Consider the following 21,973-nt stretch of genomic DNA (forward strand, 5'->3'; position numbering starts at 1 on the left):
AACGAGTCACTGAATCGTTAGTTCACCCATGTGGCACTGAGATAAAGTAGCATTTATCCACCTATTAAATAACTAATTAAATGTTATATTTATTCTGGGCTTTATTGTTCTGCAGTGTGTACTGTAAATCACTTCCACGGCAACATATTCTACTGTAGCCATTTATCACTGAAACAAGTTTATCCCAGTAACAGCCCGACAATAGCAGCCACTGGTTTCAGCTCGTGCAGGTCACTGGCACACAAAGTACTGAATTGTTCTGGGTCGGTTGACTTACAGGATACTGGCAGCCAGACAGCTGATTCAGTCAGAGCCAAGGCTAAGGAAGAGTGGGGCTGGGGCTCCTGGCAACACAGGTAGGTTGGGGCCCACATATGATTTAGGAATTACATACATTACCAATGCTTAACCCTCAAATTGTTCTTAAATTTCCAGCATGTCCCTACTTTCAGCTGTGTGGATAATAATAGTCTCTGGGAAGGGACTGTAGCGTAGCAGGTATAGTAGGGAGAGATGGTGCCTATAGTAACAGTGGGATAATAGTCTCTGGGAAGGGAGTGTGACTGTGGGATAGCAGGTATAGTAGGGAGAGATGGTGCCTATAGTAACAGTGGGATAATAGTCTCTGGGAAGGGAGTGTGACTGTGGGATAGCCGGTATAGTAGGGAGAGATGGTGCCTATAGTAACAGTGGGATAATAGTCTCTGGGAAGGGAGTGTGACTGTAGGATAGCAGGTATAGTAAGGAGAGATGGTGCCTATAGTAACAGTGGGATAATAGTCTCTGGGAAGGGAGTGTGACTGTGGGATAGCAGCTATAGTAGGGAGAGATGGTGCCTATAGTAACAGTGGGATAATAGTCTCTGGGAAGGGAGTGTGGCTGTAGGATAGCAGGTATAGTAGGGAGAGATGGTGCCTATAGTAACAGTGGATAATAGTCTCTGGGAAGGGAGTGTGACTGTGGGATAGCAGGTATAGTAGGGAGAGATGGTGCCTATAGTAACAGTGGGATAATAGTCTCTGGGAAGGGAGTGTGGACTGTGGGATAGCCGGTATAAGTAGGGAGAGATGGTGCCTATAGTAACAGTGGGATAATAGTCTCTGGGAAGGGAGTGTGACTGTGGGATAGCAGGTATAGTAGGGAGAGATGGTGCCTATAGTAACAGTGGATAATAGTCTCTGGGAAGGGAGTGTGACTGTGGATAGCAGGTATAGTAGGGAGAGATGGTGCCTATAGTAACAGTGGGATAATAGTCTCTGGGAAGGGAGTGTGACTGTGGGATAGCCGGTATAGTAGGGAGAGATGGTGCCCTAAAGTAACAGTAGGATAATAGTCTCTGGAAGGGAGTGTGACTGTTAGGATAGCAGTATAAGTAGGGAGAGATGGTGCCTATAGTAACAGTGGGATAATAGTCTCTGGGAAGGGAGTGTGACTGTGGGATAGCAGCTATAGTAGGGAGAGATGGTGCCTATAGTAACAGTGGGATAATAATCTCTGGGAAGGGAGTGTGGCTGTAGGATAGCCTATAGTAGGAGGATGGTGCCTATAGTAACAGTGATAATAGTCTCTGGAAGGGAGTGTGACTTAGCATTATAGTAGGGAAGATGTGTTAACAGTGGATATAGTCTTGGAAGGAGTGAACTGGGATAGCCGTATAGTAGGAGAGAGGTCCCTATAATATAATAGTCTCTGGGAAGGGGTACTGTGGGATAGCAGTATATATAGGAGAGATGGTGCTATATACAGTGAGATAATAGTCTCGGGGTGAGATAGCACCTATAGTACAGATAGTCTTGTGGATAGCTCTATAGTACAATATCTCTGGGGATGTGACTGTCAGGTGCCTATAGTAACAGTGGATAATAGTCTCTGGGAAGGGAGTGTGACTGTGGGATAGCAGGTATAGTAGGGAGAGTTGTCAAAGAAACTGGTGTAATATCGCCCTTTGTCGAATGAATTTCAGGTATCTTACACCCTTGCTCCCATCCAGAGCTTAAATCAGGAAAAAAGAATTGTGTAGGTGTAATGATACCAAGAAGCACAGAAAAACTGCTGCTCAAGTGTCCTTTAATCACCACACGACATGTTTCGAGCTTAAAGGCTCTTTTTCAAGTGTAACAAGCAATCACAGTGATACAGAATTTAAATACAACACACTCCTCCCACCAACAACATGATTGGTTTGTGGCCATTGCTAAGAGGTTTTGTAGCCTGGTCACGCCCACCATTATCAAACAACTAGAAAAGGCTGTGTGTGAACACCAAGAAAGTTCAGGATCCACAGTGTTATAATTTACATTGAATGTTCATTTGTGTCAAGGAAAGTCCAATATAAAAGTCCAGAAAACGTCACTTGACCTCTGCACTGCCAAAGTAAGGCCTGCATAAGAGTATTTCAGCTCCAATGTTCATAATTTTCATAATGTAGATACATTAATTTTAAACATTCCTTCTGCCCGTATTATAGGTTATCAGTAGCTAAGATAGCACATTTATAATATTTTATCTTACCAAGGGTAGAGATCTATTCAAATCTGTTCAAAAGGGCAGCACTATCTGTTAAAAAAAAGGAAAATAGTTAGTAAATGAATCTACAAAAAACTAGCCACACTCCATTGGTCATTTAGACCCAAAGGTTCCAAGGCACTTAACTTTTTTATCCACAGGGCTTCTCTCTGTAGAAGCAGTTTTTTTCTATCACCACCCCTTTGTGGAACTTCCATTACTTCGAGCACTAGCCATTTTAGCTGTGACATGTTATGTCTACAGGTATTGAAGTGGCGTGAAACTGGAGTATCTGTATAAGTATTCGCTTTGAAGTTTTTAATGTCACCCCTGTGTTCTTTGATACGGGTTTTCACCTGTCTACCCGTTTGTCCCACATATACTTTCCCACAGGGGCATTTGAGCATATACACAACGCATCCTGTATCACAGGTGGCATAGTGTTTCAATTGAATGCTATTGCCTTTTGTGGGGTGTTGTACGACTGCCCCTTTAATGATGGAGGAACAACAAACACAATTAAGGCATGGAAAGGTCCCAATGCTAGGTTTGCTTTTGAAAATTCTGTCTATTCTTTTAGAACGGTGCGGTTCTGCTGGACAAAGAATATCTCTTAGTGTGGAACCTCTTTTGTAGCTAAACATGGGGGGTTGTGGGCAGGTTTTACTTAATTGTTTATCCCCATTAAGGATGGGCCAAAATCTTTTAATGATTTTTTCAACAGAGCCACTATGGGTGGAGTATTTACTAACGAAGGGAGATGGTGCCTATAGTAACAGTGGATAATAGTCTCTGGGAAGGGAGTGTGACTGTGGGATAGCAGGTATAGTAGGGAGAGATGGTGCCTATAGTAACAGTGGATAATAGTCTCTGGGAAGGGAGTGTGACTGTGGGATAGCAGGTATAGTAGGGAGAGATGGTGCCTATACTAACAGTGGATAATAGTCTCTGGGAAGGGAGTGTGACTGTGGGATAGCAGGTATAGTAGGGAGAGATGGTGTCTATAGTAACAGTGGGATAATAGTCTCTGGGAAGGGAGTGTGACTGTGGGATAGCAGGTATAGTAGGGAGAGATGGTGTCTATAGTAACAGTGGATAATAGTCTCTGGGAAGGGAGTGTGACTGTGGGATAGCAGGTATAGTAGGGAGAGATGGTGTCTATAGTAACAGTGGGATATTAGTCTCTGGGAAGGGACTGTGACTGTGGGATAGCAGGTATAGTAGGGAGAGATGGTGACTATAGTAACAGTGGGATAATAGTCTCTGGGAAGGGAGTGTGACTGTGGGATAGCAGGTATAGTAGGGAGAGATGGTGTCTATAGTAACAGTGGATAATAGTCTCTGGGAAGGGAGTGTGACTGTGGGATAGCAGGTATAGTGGGGAGAGATGGTGCCTATAGTAACAGTGGATAATAGTCTCTGGGAAGGGAGTGTGACTGTGGGATAGCAGGTATAGTAGGGAGAGATGGTGTCTATAGTAACAGTGGATAATAGTCTCTGGGAAGGGAGTGTGACTGTGGGATAGCAGGTATAGTAGGGGAGAGATGGTGCCTATAGTAACAATGGGATAATAGTCTCTGGGAAGGGAGTGTGACTGTGGGATTGCAGGTATAGTAGGGAGAAATGGTGCCTATAGTAACAATGGGATAATAGTCTCTGGGAAGGGAGTGTGACTGTGGGATAGCAGGTATAGTAGGGAGAGATGGTGCCTATAGTAACAGTGGGATAATAGTCTCTGGGAAGGGAGTGTGACTGTGGGATAGCAGGTATAGTAGGGAGAGATGGTGACTATAGTAACAGTGGGATAATAGTTTATGGGAATAATTCATTGCATGCATGGTGGGAACATTTGACAGTCATCTTTTTTATAAACAAGGGGAGCCCTCAAAGTCCCTTTTCCCTGTGATAAATGAAACCAGTAAAACAGCTTCATTTTACCCGTCACCCATAACAGAGTGAATTATTCATTCATTGAAAACCAATGTCCCCAACAGGAAAAATCATCTGTTTTTCAGTTTGTGCTGTTCTTTGATGTCTCATGGTACCATTACACAGTGCGCCTCTTGTCATCACTTTCCGAGAGGTATGAATAGTCTGGTTACATGAGACGCAGCACAAAGCGATCAGAGCCACAGAGCAGAACTTTGTCAGTCGGTATCACTCACTCTCAAATAACACAGAACTCAAATAGCAGATTCTAATCTGCCCCTCGGAGGTAGGTTTGTAGCTATTGTTCATGGGGTAACTATGGCAAGAAATAGTCACCCACTTATTGCCTACAGTCTGGACCCCCAAATCTCATCCTGACTGGCCTCCCAGGAATATCAAACAAGCAGGACTGTTTGGGTGGATCAGGGGCACAGATTGGCAGCAACAATGTCTATAATAGTAATAAACACTGACTTCCAACCTATTTGTCCTTCAGTTTGGGCCCCCATCCAATGCCTTGGACTGCTCTAGGGAACCAGCACCACATTTTGGGAACATTTGTATGAAACGAAAGCAGAATTCTGTTTACATCGCTTCTTCGGATAGTGACCAGATGTGTAATAATGTCTGTGCTTATAACTGGATTCAGTCCCACATACACCGGCCCAGCTAGATTCTCAGCCATGGAATGAGAACCTGCATGTCACCTGCGGAATACACCAGATGGGTGACAGTTTAGCGGTTAGAAGATCAGTTAGACCAGTCACCTGAAGATAATGATTGTAGGTATTAAGGTATGGTTAATATTTATGTGTGACTTGAAGCAAGTGGAAGTTTTTGAGGTGAATCAGCAGCAATATTAGTCCAAGATGGCTGCCATTGTGTTAGTCATAACGTAGCCTAGCAACAGCAGGGGAGCCACAGGTTGACGCTCACTCTCTGAGACCTTAACGTGAGTTAAGATTGTATTGGCTAAGGCATGGATGCTTGAGTCTGGCATCACTTTATGACAGGCCCGGGCTGGCAATCTGTGGCTTCTGGCAAATGCTAGAGGGGCTGCTGTAAATTGCCATAGAAAGTCACTATTTAGTGGGCTGGTGAGGGGCTGTTTTGGCCTCTCTGTACTTGGAATCCCAGGGCCTATTTTGACTCCCAGTCCTGCTTTGTGACTGGGTGTTGTGCCGTATGACATACATTTTTCATAAGAAGCTATATTTTGTTCCTCCCTCCCCCCCACCTGGTCATCCGATCACCCATAGCCCAGTCTCTTGCTCCCTAATATTTGTACCAAAATTAAGCCCAGTCTCCCACTACTTAAAATGCCTATAACCACCCTAAATTACCTCAAATACAGGCAGAGCCAGGGGCATAATTAAGGGGTGTTCAGTGTGCGGTTGGGCAGTAAAAAAGTAAAAATACCCCTTAAAATGTTGGGGTTTGTTTTTATGACATAATTCTGTGTAATGCTCCGCAAATTCCATAGATGATATAATAACTGCATTTGTGCAGATTTTATAGTGACAGCAGACATGGAGAACTGGTTTCAGAGATAATGATATACTTCTGTGCAGTTGGTCAGTTTAATTATTAATTCATATAAAATAAGGTGCATTTCCAAGTCAAATGCAGGGGCTGCCCATTGAACTAAGGAGGACTGGCAACAATAGAGACCTGGTAACTGATACCTAAAGGTGGCCATACACAATAAGATCCGCTCATTTGGCAAGGTCGCCAAACAAGTGGATCTTTCCCCAATATGTACGTCAGGGCGATATCGGGTTAACCTGAACATTCGGCCGTAGGGCCAAACGATAGCATTCTGCAAAGGAAATGGGCGCTGACAGATCAAAGGACCGCATCCACTATCTGATGCGGTCCTTAATCGCAGGAAAAATCGGCCTGACATAGATCGAGTATACAAAGGAAATGGGCGCAGACAGATCGTAGGGGTGCATCAACTATCTGATGCAGTCCTTGATTGCAAGAAAAATCAAACCTGCCGATCTATATCAGGCAGTTTTTTGGCCAGATGACGATTGGGGAGACCCATCAGATGCCCCCCACACACTGGCAGATAAACTGCCGAACTGGTCTAAAGGACCGATATTGGCAGTTTTAATCTGCCCGTGTACCTTAAAACAGTGGTAACAAAGACCCTTATTTTAATGACAGTTTTCCTTTGCTCCAAACTACATTCCAGAGTCTGCCCAGAAGGCCTAATGAGTCAGAGTCTGACCCACACATTCAGTTCCTATAGATGGCGGCATTATTATACCCCTCAGTGGAAGTCCCCAGGCCAAGCCTTCTCTCTGGGAAGCTGCCATTTGACAGGTCTATTGTCACTTTGCCTCTGGTTTCCAGGAGCAGCCGGAGATCACATGACGCAAACAGTGGGGCCAGAGACAGACAGATCAGAGAATTAAAGAGGCAAAGCGCATGGATTGACAAAGAGAAGAAGCAAATGAATTTGCTGCATAGGGAATAGCAGCAGCAAATCCGTAGGGAAATACAAGGTGAGCTCCTTCTCTCATTTACTTTATATTGCTGATTTTTCTCCAAAAAATTTAATGAATCAGTGTGTAGTGACTTTGGACTTTATAGACAAACACACTGCTAAATGGTTGCTAAGCAGGGTTTAGTTTAATAAGCAGTTGCATGCCTTTGTACTTGCCCCCCACTGGGAGGATTTTCCCTCTGAAACAGTAATCTGAAGAGCAGGCAAGTGATGCTGAACTACAAATTAAACACAAGACTCTCCTAGCAGTGTTGTAGAAAGACTCCTCTTTGAGAGTTGCAGTTTTACAGCAGCTGGAGCAATTTAGGAGCGCTACAGATTGGATATAATATATAGCTGGCTTAATATAATGATCACTTGAGTGTTTCACGTACCAGCAACTCCCTGCATAGGTACCCATGAATAATAATAATAATAACTAGTAGATCAAGATGTTGGCTTTTTCAAAGCCAACATAATAATAACACTTTAATACTGTCAATAACAATAATATTTTTAGTATAAATATCAGGGATGTGCTGCTTGAAATCCTTCCGATTGTTGACTGAAACTCACAGTAGTTGTCGTTAAAAGGGGTGGTTCACCTTTAAGTTAACTTTTAGTATGTTTCTAAGGAACCTTTCAGTTGTCTTCCTATTTATTTTTTTATAGATTTTGAATTATTTAAACTCTTTCCAGCTTTCACATGGGGGTTAGTGACCCCATCTAAAAAAAACAAATGCTCTGTAAGGCTACACATTTATTGTTATTGCTACTTTTTATCACTCATTTTCTATTCCGACCCTCTCCTATTTATATTCCAGTCTCTTATTCAAATCGGTGCATGGGTGCTAGTGAAATTTGTCACCTAGCAGCCGGATTGCTGAAACTGGAACCTGGAGAGATGATGAATAAACAAGCTAAATAACTCAAAAAACACAAATAATAAAAATCGAAAACCGATTGCAGTTTGTCTCAGAATATCACTCTCTGCACAATACTAAAAGTTAACTCAAAGGTGAACAAACCCTTTAACAAGAGGTGAAGGGGTATGGTTTGGGCATCCCTAATTTAAGGGATATATTTTATAGGGATATAAAATAGGAACCTGGTCATCCTGCATTGCCCACGCTCCCCTCTTTTATAATTCCTACCTGGCATAAATTAAAAAAGCTTATGGGGAGACAGTTGAGACACCTGTTTGGGTATTGAGGACAGTTGTGTATCTTCTAGAGTAGTGATCCCCAACCAGTTGATCGTGAGCAACGTTGCTCTCAGTTTCCTCAAACCAGGCGCTTATTTTTGAATTCCAGGCTTAGAAGCAAGTTTTAATTGCATAAAAACGAAGTATAGTGCCAAGCAGAGCCTCCTGTAGGCTGCCAGTCCACATAGGGGCTATCAAATAACCAATCACATCCCTTATTTGGCACCCACAGGACTTTTTATGCTTGTGTTGCTCCCCAACTCTTTTTACATTTGAATGTGGCTCACAGGTAAAAAAGGTTGGGGACCCCTGTTCAGTGTCGGACTGGCCCCCCGGGATACCAGGAAAACTCCCGGTGGGCCCAGATGTCAATGGGCCCTTTTGCTTCTAAGCATTTGGCCTATTTCACAGTCATTCCCTATTTCTTTATGGTGAAAAAAGAGGCTTAATAGTGGAAGAATAAAGTATACAGTAGTAAGTAGATATAAAAGTCTAGGAGAATAAAGGTTGCTGACTGAGGAGAGGAGGAATAATGGTTTGGAAAGTGGGCCCACGGTCTAAGGTTTTCTGGTGGGACCCTGGCATCCCAGTCCGACACTGCCCCTGTTCAAGAGAAATGTGACATTGTCCTTAGCATCTACTATTCTGTCTCAGCGTGTGCCCAGTGTAACAGAATTGCCACTAATCCAGATTAGTTACCAGTGATTACACAGTAGCTGAGGTTAAAAAAATATAGCAGTGTACTGGGTTACAATTCTTGCTTTTACCCTCCCAAACTATATATTAAAAACCACCGAGCCTGCCCATATATTACATTTTACACATCCCAAAGTTTCTCCCATTCCTTTCTGCAGAACTAGTCTATCTGTTCAATCATAGGAAGGGGGGAACAAGCAATAAAGGTCTTCTAAGGGGCTGGGAGGAGGGACATTTACAATGTCTTCTGCATATTTAGAGGCATTTTAGTGGTATTTCTGGAATGTACAGTGAAGCTCTGTCTGAACTCACCCCATTTTATGATGGTAGGCACTTTGGATAAGGTGGAAAATACCCTCTGTAGATGAACAGCAGGACACAAATTTTTTTTTTTTTCATTTGCTCACAAAATGGCATTCCTTCAGAGCCAGTGTTAGAGATGTGGAAGCCCAGTCTAAAGTAGAATAATAATATAATTTAGCCCTACCCTATCCTTTTTTTATATTAACCACAACTCATGGCGTGGACTGGAGAAGGCATGTAGCTAACAACTTTTGTCATTTCAGGTCCATTTATTCAGCTGGACGAGTGAGAGCTAAAGAATGAGCCTGAGTAAGTACAAATTACTTATAAAGAGTTATAAACAGCTATAAACAGGAAAAGTAAACCTTTGAAATAAGTGAATAGAAAATTGAAAAGATTGAGTGTTATTCTAAGCACATTTGCAATTTGCATTCAAAATAAGTACTTGAAATATAATTAATTTTGCTAGTTTTAAGGGTTTTATCAATTTCTACACTGCTCATATAATGAATTTGACTCAATAGTGCCACCTGCAGTTCCATTTAGCCCACCTGCAACAGAAAATGAAAATAGTGAGAAAAGTCTTGTGATGTTGCTCTGCTCGGAAAATAAAGTTAGTGAGCAGAGAAGAGTCGTGTGAAATTTCTCTGGTCAGTGAGACATCACAAGACTTTCCTCAGTTCACTAACTGAATTTTCTGCTGACTATGAGCGGTCAGCCAACTGAACAGCAATGGACACTGTTATTTTAAATGTATTATATTAGTGTAAAAAACTGCTAATATCTTGAAAACTAGAATAAAAGAAATTTTGGAAGAGGCGCAGTTTTATCTGAGGGTTTACATGGCGTCTAAGGAAGACAATGACTTCAGTCTTTAATGATTATAATCTTGGCATCACTGTGGGTACAAATAGTATTGAAGTATAAACATCTCCTTATCTAAACTGGTGTTTTATTAGGATAAAACCTCAAAAATAGGGAAGAGTTTCCATTGAAGCTGAGTGGTTGGTTTCTTTATTTTAGAAGGGGTATCGCTGCCCAGCACTCCTATTGTCTCACTGCAAAATTTCAGTTCCGCTAAAAGAAGATGCCCAATTACACCTTTTTGCCTTCCCGCGGTGTCCACTGCAGAAGCACCACCAACTGCCAGTATGGTAAGTAGAATCATCCCACGAGTGCTATGATGGTGTTAGCAATACATCCAGTGTAGGTGTATATGAATTTCTCAGTATTACAAACTTAAAAAAAATGGAGACATTATCGGCCAAGTGCTTTTGCTTTCTAAGACGAACGAGTGGATAAGATCTGAAAAGAAGTGGTAGAGAGTTGTAGTTTGATAATTCCTTGGGCTGCTTCATGGGAGTCATTTTCTGTTCAGAGAGACCCAATGGAATTGTAAGACAGTCGTGCATTGAAACCATTTTACAGTGGCACTAAACATACTGAGATTTTCAGGCTTTTAAAGGCTTTATATTGTGTAACCTGGGCTGTTACTAGAGATAGAAAGAATAGGCAAATGCCTTGGGCGCTGCTGGGAGGTGCAGTTTAAAAAATAAAATCTTGAATGCCAAGTTTGTGTAAGGGAGATTAGGAGGGGGGTAGGGTTGGCAAGAGGAAGGGGGAGTAGGTGGGGTGATAGGTAGGGTTGCTATTTCATCGGCCTAGCTTTTAAATTACTAGCCAAGGCTGGGGCCAGTATTGTATTTGCGGGTAAATTTGTAATCAGCTGCTGTTTCGTCTACAATTCCTGCTCCCAGGTTGGCCCTATCTACTCCTGCACCTTCCAACCCCATAGTCTTAAACGGCTGGTTCACCTTTTAGTAGGGATGCAGCGAATCCACTATTTTGGATTCGGCCAAACCCCCGAATCCTTTGCCGAATACCGAACCCTAATTTGCATATGCAAATTAGGATTCGGATTGGGTTCGACCGGGAAGAAGGATTCGGCTGAATCCAAATCCTGCTGAAAAAGGCCGAATCCTGGATTCGGTGCATCCCTACCTTTGAGTTAACTTTTAGTATGTTATAGAATGGCCAATTCTAAGCACCTTTTCAATTGGTCTTCATTACTTATAATTTTAGCTTTTTTTGATTAATTGTCTTCTTCTGACTCTTTCCAGCTTCCAAATGAGGGTCACTGACCCCAACTAAAAAAACAAATGTTCTGTAAGGCTACACATGTATTGTTATTACTCAACTTTTTATTCAGTCCCTCTCCTATTCATAGTCCAGTCTCTTATTCAACTCAATGCATGGTTGCTTGTGTACAGGCACGTTTCAGGGGCTGCAGCCGCCTGAGGCAGCAGCCCCAATGCCGCCCCTCCTTCTGCTCCGCTCTTCTAACTACCAGCGTCGGAGCGGGTGGAGGAGGGGCCGCATCGCTAGTGCAGTGAGCGCTATTGCGCTCGCTGCACTAGAAGAGCCGAATTTCCGGAAATTCGGCTCTTAAAGTTACCAGAGGCGGCTTTTTGCCGCCCCTGGTAACTGGCCGCTCCGTGCAGCCTGAGGCAAGATTCTCACCTTGCCTCATGGCCGGAGCGGCCCTGCTTGTGTAATTTGGGCCCTAGCAACCAGATTGCTAAAATTGCAAACTGGAGAGCTGCTGAATAAAAAAGCTAAATAACTCAAATCACAAATAATAAAAATTGAAAACAAATTGCGCGTTATCTCAGAATATCACTCTCTACATCATATTAAAAGTTAATTTAAAGGGGAACAACCCCTTTAATAGGTCTTATTATAATTTACCTCTTTAGAAGAATGACATGGCCTTGCATGTGACAGGGTTATTCCACCATGTCTGCCCCAGGGCTAATTTCCAGTTTGCACCACTAATTAGATTGTTATGACAATAATAGCAGCCCTTTTCGGGTGTTTGGTGTCTACCAGCTGATTATCTTATCCAGTTGCTATGACAAAGTACGGCATGGTTACCCTAACTACGACCTCAATGAGAAGGTGACACACTCAGCCACCTGCAGACTCTATTCAGCCTTTTCTTTCTCTGCCTCTATAGACGTGACTTCGACTGTAACATACATTTTGCTCTGAGAGTCTGAACAATGGCATTATAAAGTAAACATCTATATTAGATGTTAGGTTTGCATTTACCTTTCCACTTCACTGATACCGACAACAATTCATCAATGAAGAAACATTTAAGCCTATGGCACACTTTGCAGTTCCAAAACAACCCCAAATGGGCACGTACCTGTATAAGATGTAGGGTTAGGCTCGAAATGATAAACCACACGCAAATACCTCTCTTTTAAACACACTTTTCAGAGGAAGTTCCATAACTGCTCTGCCCTTATAGTAAAAAACCCCTTCCTATGCTGATGGCGAAATCTTCGTTCCTGCAGGCTTAGAAGGGGTTGTTCACCTTTGAATTAATTTTTAGTACAGGAAGGGACCTGTTATCCAGAATGCTCGGGGCCTGGGGTTTTCTGGATAAGGGATCTTTCCTTAATTTGGATCTTCATCCCTTAAGTCTACTAGAAAATCATGTAAACATTAAATAAACCCAATAGGTTGGTTTTGCTTCCAATAAGGATTAAATTTAGTTGGGATCAAGTACAGGGTAATGTTTTATTATTACAGAGAAAAAGGAAATTATTTTGAAAAATTTGGATTATTTGATTATAATGGAGACGGGCTTTCCGTAATTCGGAGCTATCTGTATAACAGGTTTCCGAATAACGGATCCCATACCTGTATAATGTTGAGATTGATATTCTGTTGGTTTTAAATTTTTTTATTATTTGCTGTATTTAGCTTTTTATTCAATAGCTCTCCAGTTTGCGATTTTAGCAATCTGGTTGCTAGGGCCCAAGTTACCCTAGCAACCATGCACTGATTTGAATAAGAGACTGGAATATGAATAGGAGAGGCCTGAATAGAGAGATGAGTAATAAAAGAAAAAAAAAAGCGTGCCTTATTGATGATGAGTGCTGCATTGTTCTTCATGATCTGAGCTTTTTTCCTTGTGCTTTTTTCTAGCGTTGCGTTTCTTCTCAGTTCCTCCCTCGGCTGAACCCCTTGCACCCCCCTGGAGTTAAGAGGAGAACCGTAAGCTTGGAAACAGTGGCAGCACATCACCACAACCAACAGCGCTCTCTAACAATGCAGCAAAGAGAGTACAGCAGGTACAGTGTACAGTATTATGGCTGAGCAAGCTGCAACACTGCAGATGTTTTCAGACTACAACTCCCTGCATCCCACTGACAAATGAAGGCTGTCAAATGAACCCCCCCCCCACTCCCAACTTCTCCCACGTCTTCCCTTCCCATGACTGCATATTAATTTAAAGGGGGCGTTTTCCTTTGAGTTAACTTTTAGTATGTTTTAGAGTAGCCAACTTTTCCATTGGTCTTCGTTATTTACTGTATTTATTTTCGTTTATTCATTATTTGCCCTTTTCTGCTGACTCTATTCAGCTTTCAAATGGAGGGCCACTGACCCCATCTAAAAACAAATGCTCTGTAAGGCTACAAATGAATTGCTATTGCTACTTTTTATTACTCCTCTTTCTATAAATATTCCAGTCTCTTATTCAAATCAGATTGCTAGGGTTATTTGGACCATAACAACCAAATTGCAAACTGGAGATCTGCTGAATACAAAGATAAATAAGTCAAAAACCCCAAATAATTAGAAATGGAAACCAATTGCAAACTGTCAATCTCGACATTATACTAAAAATTAATTTAAAGAGATACTGACAGGGACATAACAGAGCAACTGCGTCACTTTGGAGGCTCTCCCCCAAGTGGATTTGTAATCCAGCTGTGGCAGAAAGATACGCCCCATCCCTAGAACGCTATTGGCAGGAAAATTCAGGGACTGCTCCGGAGAATGTAGTATGGGACGCAGGGAAGGCTCACACAAGGGGAGAGTATGTATCACTAATCTCGGCCAAACATAAGGAGACTGAGGCCGACATTGAGGGAGCCAGAGTGGAATTGACCACTCTGGAGCGAGAGCTAGTCTCTTCTCCCACGGATGAGGCTAAACGAAAACTGGCAGCAGCGCAGAGGCATATCGACCTGTTGCTGATTGATAAATTCTCCCAGAGTGAACTATATAAGAAAGCTGCGTGGTATGATAAGGGGGATAAAAACGGGAAGCTGTTGGCCCTTCTAGCTAAGGGGGAAGTCCCACATACAGTGATACACAGTATTACTGATGTGGGAGGAGATCTACTAGTGGAGAAACAGCAGTTGGTTGATCGGTTTAGGCAATACTTTCAAGATACATACGCTGCTCTTCCCCCGACTCCCACAGAACACTTAGTAGCTTACCTGGCCCGAATTGATCTTCCTCGCCTCTCGGGTCCTCTGAGGGATGCTTTAGAAGGGGACATAACAACTGATGAGATAGAGAGTGCCATTGTAGATATGCCTGCAGGACGCTCCCCGGGTCCAGATGGCCTTCCGGCTGAGTGGTACAAGGCCCACGCTAAAATTCTTACTCCTAGACTATCTACATTGTTTAATAATGTTTTACACAGTAAGTCCCTCCCAGAGTCCTGTTATATGGCCCACATTGTCCTGATTCCAAAAGAGGGGAAGCCGCCAGAGTTCTGTGACTCATACCGTCCTATCTCGTTGCTGAACTGTGATGCCAAGATTTTTGCTAAGGTCCTAGCTAATAGGGTTAAGACAGTGATCGCAGAATTAGTGCATCCGGACCAAACTGGCTTCATGCCAAGCAAAGCTACGGACATTAATATTCGGAGACTGTATAACAACCTGGCTCTTGGCCACAGCAATAAAGGCAGCAGAATAGTGGTGTCTATCGACACGGCTAAAGCGTTCGATACCATCTCGTGGGCTTATTTATGGGAGGTCTTGACTAAATTTGGATTTGGGCAGCGCTTTCTGGAGTGGGTCCGGGCCCTGTACTTCAAACCCAAGGCTAAGGTTCTGGTGAATGGTTTGCTGTCAGACGAGGTGCAGTTGGGGAGGGGGACTCGACAGGGATGCCCGCTCTCCCCACTACTGTTTGCCCTAGCCATAGAGCCTTTAGCGACAATGATTCGGGACTCCCCGGACATAGAGGGTCTGAGCATTGGCAGAATTGTGGAGAAAATATCCTTGTATGCCGATGACATGCTTCTATATTTGGCCAATCCCCACGGGGCCTTAACTAAGACTTTGGAATGTATTGAGGAATTTGGGAGATTTTCTGGATTGCGCATTAACCAGTCGAAGTCAGTTGTTTTTCCGCTCGACCCTCTACCCCCAGGGACACCGGAGCGACTGGGGCAATTGAGGGTGGTACAATCCTTTAAATATCTTGGGGTTGTAATACAGGCAGATTTAAAAAAATTTGAAGAGTGTAATTTAACCCCAGTTGTCAAGGCTCTTAGTACAAAAACGGAGGTCTGGCAGAATCTACCTCTTTCTCTCCCGGGGAGGGTTAACTTATTCAAAATGGTTTTCCTCCCCAAGTTTTTATATTTATTTCACAACTCGCCCATAATTCCCCGGAACCAGTGGTTTAAGTATGTCGATTCCATTTTGCGTACCTTCCTTTGCGCAGGTGAACACCCTCGGATGAACTTTAGAACCCTACAGGCTCCCACTACTGGGGGAGGCCTTGCTTTGCCCAATCTTAGGTCATACTTTTTTGCGAGCCAACTTGTCTATGCGCAGTGGTGGATTGTTCCACAGTCCGACAACCCTTCTACCATGCTCGAAGCTGTGCACATGGGCTCCTTAGAGGCTCTGGCTAAGTTACTATATAGAGGTACCTCCTTGCAGTGTTCAATTACTGTGCCAATGGCCACAGTGGTGGGGGTGTTCCAGAGAGCACTGAAGCTGGTCCATAGGGGTAGACCTGTGTAGTCCTGTTGGACGCCTTTATGGGGGAATGGTAATCTCCCGCACCTCAGGGATATACCGGAAGTGAATTGTTGGGCTAGTCGGGGTGTCAAAACCTTGGCCGATGTCAGTGAGCATGGGGATTTGCAACAATTCCAGAGCCTTCAGCATACTTTCCGACTGCCACATTCCATGTTTTTCCGCTACCTCCAGCTCAGGCATGCCTTTCAAACCCAATTTCCCAGTCGGCCCATTGAAATTGTGGAGACTACCCTAGAAGTCTATTTGAGGAAAGAGGGCATTAGGAAACCCACCTCCTGGTTCTACGCCATTCTGGAAAGGGCTGGTCCCGATCCACTAGACAGGGTACAACATAAATGGTCTAGGGATATTCCAGGTCTGGATGAGGAGATGTGGACGGATGCACTGAAACAGGTCCCAGTCATTACCATGTCTGTTAGAGACAGGTATATCCAAACTAAGTTTCTGAACAGAGTATACCTTACGCCTTCTAGACTTGCAAAAATATATCCTACGGTTTCAGACCAATGCACCAAATGTAATCAGGAGGTGGGCACGGTTATGCATGTATTCTGGGACTGCCCGAGAATCCAGGGGTTCTGGGGTGAGGTCCTGCACCATACTTCTCTGGTCTTGGATGTCCCTAGTTTTAGAACCCCGTTAGTTTGTCTTTTGGGAATAATGGATAATTTAGGGCTGAAGCCTGCAGTTAAGCTTTGCTACCTACAACTGTTATATTATGCTAAAAAATCTATTCTTTTGCATTGGAAGTCAATTGAACCCCCGACCATTACCTTCTGGAAAAGTCAGGTTAACAACGTCCTTCCTTACCAAAAATTGGTTTATATCACGAGAGGGTGCCCCAAGAAGTTCGAGGGCGTCTGGGGAGCGTGGTTGGAATATGAAGCCGCTCATTAAGATTGGGGTCTATTTGTGATGATATTCTGTCTGCTGGTTCCACGTCCATTATGTATGATGTGTCTTTTTTGTATTTTTTGGCTATGTGTATGTGATGTGTTGTTGAAAATTGCAAAAATAAAAACTTTTAAAAAAAAAAAAAAGATACTGACACCAGAAATTAAACCTTTTTTTTTTTTTACATCTATCATAATATTGTCTTCACATGCTATCTATAATTTTGCCATAAAAGTATTTACAGATGCTTTTACATTACTCATATGATCCCCCCCATGTTGCTCTATGAGGGGGCTGCCATATTTGAACTTTAGCAGTCTGTTAGCATTAGAAACTCTAACTGACATGAAGGTCTCTATGAAAAGATATTGCATAAAACAGCTCATATGTAAAACCCTGCTTCGGTAAATAAACCATTTTCACAATAATATACATTTCTAGTAGTATGTGCCATTGGGTAATCATAAATAGAAAATTGCCATTTTAAAAAATAAGGGCCGCCCCCTGGGATCGTACGATTCACTGTGCACACAAACATACCAAACAAACTACACTTGTCACATGAGCCAATTAACAGACAGAGTTGTGTCTTTTGCTTCCACACGTCTTCCTGTTACAGTTAGAGCTGCAGTATTTCTGGTCAGGTGATCTCTGTAAAAGGGCAATATTTACTTAAATATATAGACCAGTTTGGTAAGATTCTTTAATATGCCACTTAATATGATAAAACTGTTGCTTAAGTATTCATTTGGGGGGTAATGTTTTCCTTTAAGCCTGCAGGAACGAAGATTTCACCATCAGCATAGGAAGGGGTTTCTTTACTATAAGGGCAGAGCAGTTATGAAATTTCCTCTAAAAAGTTGTGATTATAAGTTGTCACTGGTGAGTTTAAAAGACAGGTATATGCATAAGGTTTATAATTTCTAGCCTAGAAATGAAAACCAATTGCAAATTGTCTCAGACTATCGCTCTCTATATCATACTTAAAGTTAATTTAAAGGGGAACAACCATTTAAAGGATATGAAGGTGTATAAAGCAGGTCAGCTGATACTGTGATGTCTCTTTTTCATTGGCAGGTATCACCAGGGTTGGAGGCGGCCATTTTATGGCACAGCAACAGAAAAGGAAGAATACAGGTAACAGGAGGAGGTTCAAGTTTTGTGCATGTATTAAATGGAGGGTGTAGTGGAATGCCGCATTTGCTGAACTACAGTTTCTCTCATTCGGCCTCAGAAAAGATATCCGGCAGCTGCTAAAAAAGCAAATGAGTGAGAAATGGGCCCTTCAGCGGGAGATGCTGAGCAGCCAGAGCAAAGAGCTGGAGACCCTGATGGAGGTGGACCGCACGGCCCTGATGCAAGACATTGAGCAGCAGAGGACACAAGCCTCGTTCCTGACAAAATACAGGGATGAGAATAAGAGGGTAAGAAGCCAAAATGTATGGAATAAACCAGGTTCATTTATAAACACTGGGCAAATTTGCACCTGGGCAGTAACCCATGGCAACCAATCAGATGATTGCTTTCAGTGTTCAACCTGCATCTGGCTGCAAAAAAGAGAATTACTGATTGGTTGCTATGGGTTACTGCCCAGGTGCAATTGTACCCAGTGTTTATTAATGAGCCCCACTGAGACTTGACAAAGCATTCTTGATACCTCTTGTATAAGTCTACACGGATGTATTATAATGTGCAGAAATATCATTCAAGAGCCGTGAAATATCCTGTAAATGATATTCTGATAAACATCATCAGTTATAACGGCTGCTTAGTGATAAAATTGGTCACGTTACTCACTATAACTTGTGTATTATAGAGGGGAATAATGTGCCCCTGTTGTAAAATATAAACATACAAGAAGTCCCCATGTCCCTTTATATGGAACTACTCATTCATATATCATATCCTTAGAATTTACAATAGGGGATACAATATTCCCATTTATTATACACAAGTTACAGTGAAGAGTGTACAGGATTTGTTGCAATACACACACTTTAGTGAATCATGTGACACATTAAATCACTAAGCAACAATTATAAATGAGAACATCGGCATTTATATAATGAATAATGGACCCCCTATTTTAAAATATAAGGATATTATAAGTCACAGAGGAGTTCCATGACCATATACAAGCACAAAGCCAATAGCGGTGTCCTTTTTCAAAGGACATGGAACTCTGAGGTGACTTCTGTATACAGGTATGGGATCCATTATCCGGAAACCCTTTACCCAGAAAGCTCCGAATTACGGAAAGACTGTCTTCCGTAGACTCCATTTTATCCAAAAAATATTTCTCTGTAATACTAAAACAGTACCTTGTACTTGATATAATTAATCCTTATTGAAAGCAAAATCAGCCTATTGGGTTTTTTAATGTTTACATGATTTTCTAGTAGACTTAAGGTATGAAGATCCAAATTACGGAAAATACGGAAAAATCCGTTATCCGAAAACCACCAGGTCCCATGCATTCTGGATAACCGGTCCCATACCTGGATAATGGTTTGAGAGCTGTTATACAGAATGCTCGGTACCTGGGGGGATCTCCCGGAATTTGGTTCTTCATACCTTAAGTCTACTAGAAAATCATGTAAACATTAAATAAACCCAGTAGGCTGCTTTTGCCTCCAATAAGGATCGACCTTTACTCCCTATATAAATACTTGATCATGTTCTACTACATCGCCCTGCACTCCCTTGACAGCAGCTTAAAGGAAAACTATACCTCCCAAACAATGTAGGTCTCTATAAAAAGATATTGCATAAAACAGCTCATAAATAAAACCCTGCTTCATGTAAATAAACCATTTTCATAATAATATACTTTTCTAGTAGTATGTGCCATTGGGTAATCCTAAATAGAAAATTGCCATTTTAAAAAAAAAGGGCCGCCCCCTGGGATCGTACTCGTACTGTACTCACAAACATACCAACAAACTAACCAAAAAACTCAGTAAGACCGAGAGAGAGCACACGATGCAGATTAACTGCTAAGTGCTAAGAATAAACCACTTAGCAGTTAATCTGCATCGTGTGCTCTCTCTCGGTCTTACTGAGTTTTTTGGTTCATTTGCTGCACCTGGAGCGGAGGTGTCTGACTGAGATAGAGAGTTTGAGTTACCCCATTACCCAGTCAATCTCAATTTCTTTTATACCAACAAACTATACTTGTTAGGTCACATGAGCCAATTAACAGACAGAGTTGTGTCTTTTGCTTCCTCACTTCTTCCTGTTACAGTTAGAGCTGCAGTATTTCTGGTCAGGTGATCTCTGAGGCAGCACACAGACCATCACAAAATGGTGGCTCAAGGCAAGAGATGTAAAAGGGCAATATTTACTTAAATATATATTCCAGTTTGGTAAGATTCTTTAATATGCCACTTAATATGATATGAACTATCTGTTGCTTAAAGGAAAACTATACCCCCCAAACAATGTAGGTCTACTGTGTAAAACAGCTCATATGTAAAACCCTGCTTCATGTAAATAAACCATTATCATAATAATAATATACTTTTTTAGTAGTATGTGCCATTGGGTAATCATAAATAGAAAATTGCCATTTTAAAAAATAAGGGCCGCCCCCTGAGATCGTACGATTCACTGTGCATACATACAAACCACATGTAAGGTCACATGAGCCAATTAACAGACAGAGTTCTGCCTTTTGCTTCCTCACTTCTTCCTGTTACAGTTAGGGGCCGATTCACTAAGCTCGAGTGAAGTATTTGAATGAAAAAAATTCGAATTTCGAAGTATTTTTTGGGTACTTCGACCATCGAATTGTTAAATTCGTTCGAATTCGAACGAAATCGAACGAATCGAACGAAAAATCGTTCGACTATTCGACCATTCGATAGTCAAAGTACTTTCCCTTTAAAAAAAACTTCGACCCCCTACTTCGGCAGATAAAACCTACCGAAGTCAATGTTAGCCTATGGGGAAGGTCCCCATAGGTTTGCTAACCTTTTTTTGATTGAAGGATTTTCCTTCGATCGTTGGATTAAAATCCTTCGAAACGAACGAAAAATCCTTCGATCGATCGATCGCAGGATTAGCGCTAAATCCTTCGACTTCGATATTCGAAGTCGAAGGATTTCAATTCGAGGGTCGAATTTCGAAGTATTTTTAACTTCGAAATTCGACCCTTAATGAATCTGCCCCTTAGTGTTGTAGTATTTCTGGTCAGGTGATCTCTGAGGCAGCACAGATAGAGTCACGAAATGGTGGTTCAAGGCAAGAGATGTAAAAGGGCAATATTTATGTAAATATATATTCCAGTTTGGTAAGATTCTTTAATATGTCATTCAATTTGATATAAACTATCTGTTGCTTAAGTATTCATTTTGGGGGTATAGTTTTCCTTTAAGTGTTCATTTTGGGGGTATAGTTTTCCTTTAAGGCTCCTGGAGGGTTGCTCTATACCAGGGATCCCCAACCTTTTGGACCCATGAGCAACATTCAGAAGTAAAAGGAGTTGGGGAGCAACACTAGCATGAAAAATGTTCTTGGGGTGCCAAATAAGTGCTGTGATTGGCCATTTGGTAGCCCTATGTGGATTGTCAACCTACATTGAGGCTCTGTGGCTCTGTTTGGCAATGCACCTGGTTTTTATACAACTAAAACTTGCCTCCAAGCCTGGAATTCAAAAATAAGCCCCTGCTTTGAGACCACTGGGAGCAACATCCAAGGGGTTGGAGAGCAACATGTTGCTCACGAGCTACTGGTTGGGGACCACTGCTCTATACTAAAAAATGCAAGGTTCCTGTGACTTCTAGTTCAGCCAATGAGGCCTCAGGCTTTACTTTAGCTTCTGCATATATGATTGGAAGTAAATGGATGCGCTTCCCTTACAGTTAATGGAGACAAAATGGCAAGAAAACCGCTTGACTCGATCTCAGGAGACCCTGAGGGAACGTGAGCTGCTACATTTCAACCCCATTAACTGGAGCGGGACATTAAAGTGATGCAAATGTTTACACAGTCAGAAATGGCCGACAATCAGCAAACAGCCATGTTGTTGTTATTATTAGTCTCTAGGTATGATACGGACACAATAAACGGTGCTACAATTCA

The 21,973-nt window shown here is 42.2% G+C and overlaps 1 protein-coding gene across 5 annotated transcripts; it reads left to right on the forward strand.

Moving 5' to 3' along the window:
* Positions 1–275: 275 nt before the first annotated feature.
* LOC108714693 lies at positions 276–21,973 on the forward strand. 5 transcript variants are annotated; one of them, XM_041590870.1, is made up of 8 exons: positions 276–356; positions 6,796–6,947; positions 9,395–9,440; positions 10,155–10,285; positions 13,131–13,276; positions 17,969–18,028; positions 18,126–18,315; positions 21,754–21,973. In XM_041590870.1, exons 3-8 carry the CDS (start codon positions 9,431–9,433, stop codon positions 21,862–21,864), a joined length of 648 nt encoding a protein of 215 aa, XP_041446804.1. In that variant the 5' UTR covers positions 276–356; positions 6,796–6,947; positions 9,395–9,430; the 3' UTR covers positions 21,865–21,973. The 5 variants fall into 5 exon arrangements, with proteins under 5 accessions (XP_041446804.1, XP_041446803.1, XP_018114614.1 ...); XM_041590869.1 differs by lacking the exon at positions 276–356 and adding an exon at positions 2,017–2,373; XM_018259125.2 differs by lacking the exon at positions 276–356 and adding an exon at positions 5,116–5,216.

This window comes from Xenopus laevis, chromosome 4L (assembly GCF_017654675.1).
Source record: "Xenopus laevis strain J_2021 chromosome 4L, Xenopus_laevis_v10.1, whole genome shotgun sequence".
NCBI lineage: Eukaryota > Metazoa > Chordata > Amphibia > Anura > Pipidae > Xenopus > Xenopus laevis.

Coding starts and splice junctions, on each gene's coding strand:
- LOC108714693 (XM_041590870.1), top strand. Junction 10,286..13,130: donor CACCACCAACTGCCAGTATG/GTAAGTAGAATC, acceptor GCTTTTTTCTAG/CGTTGCGTTTCTTCTCAGTT. Junction 18,029..18,125: donor ACAGAAAAGGAAGAATACAG/GTAACAGGAGGA, acceptor ATTCGGCCTCAG/AAAAGATATCCGGCAGCTGC.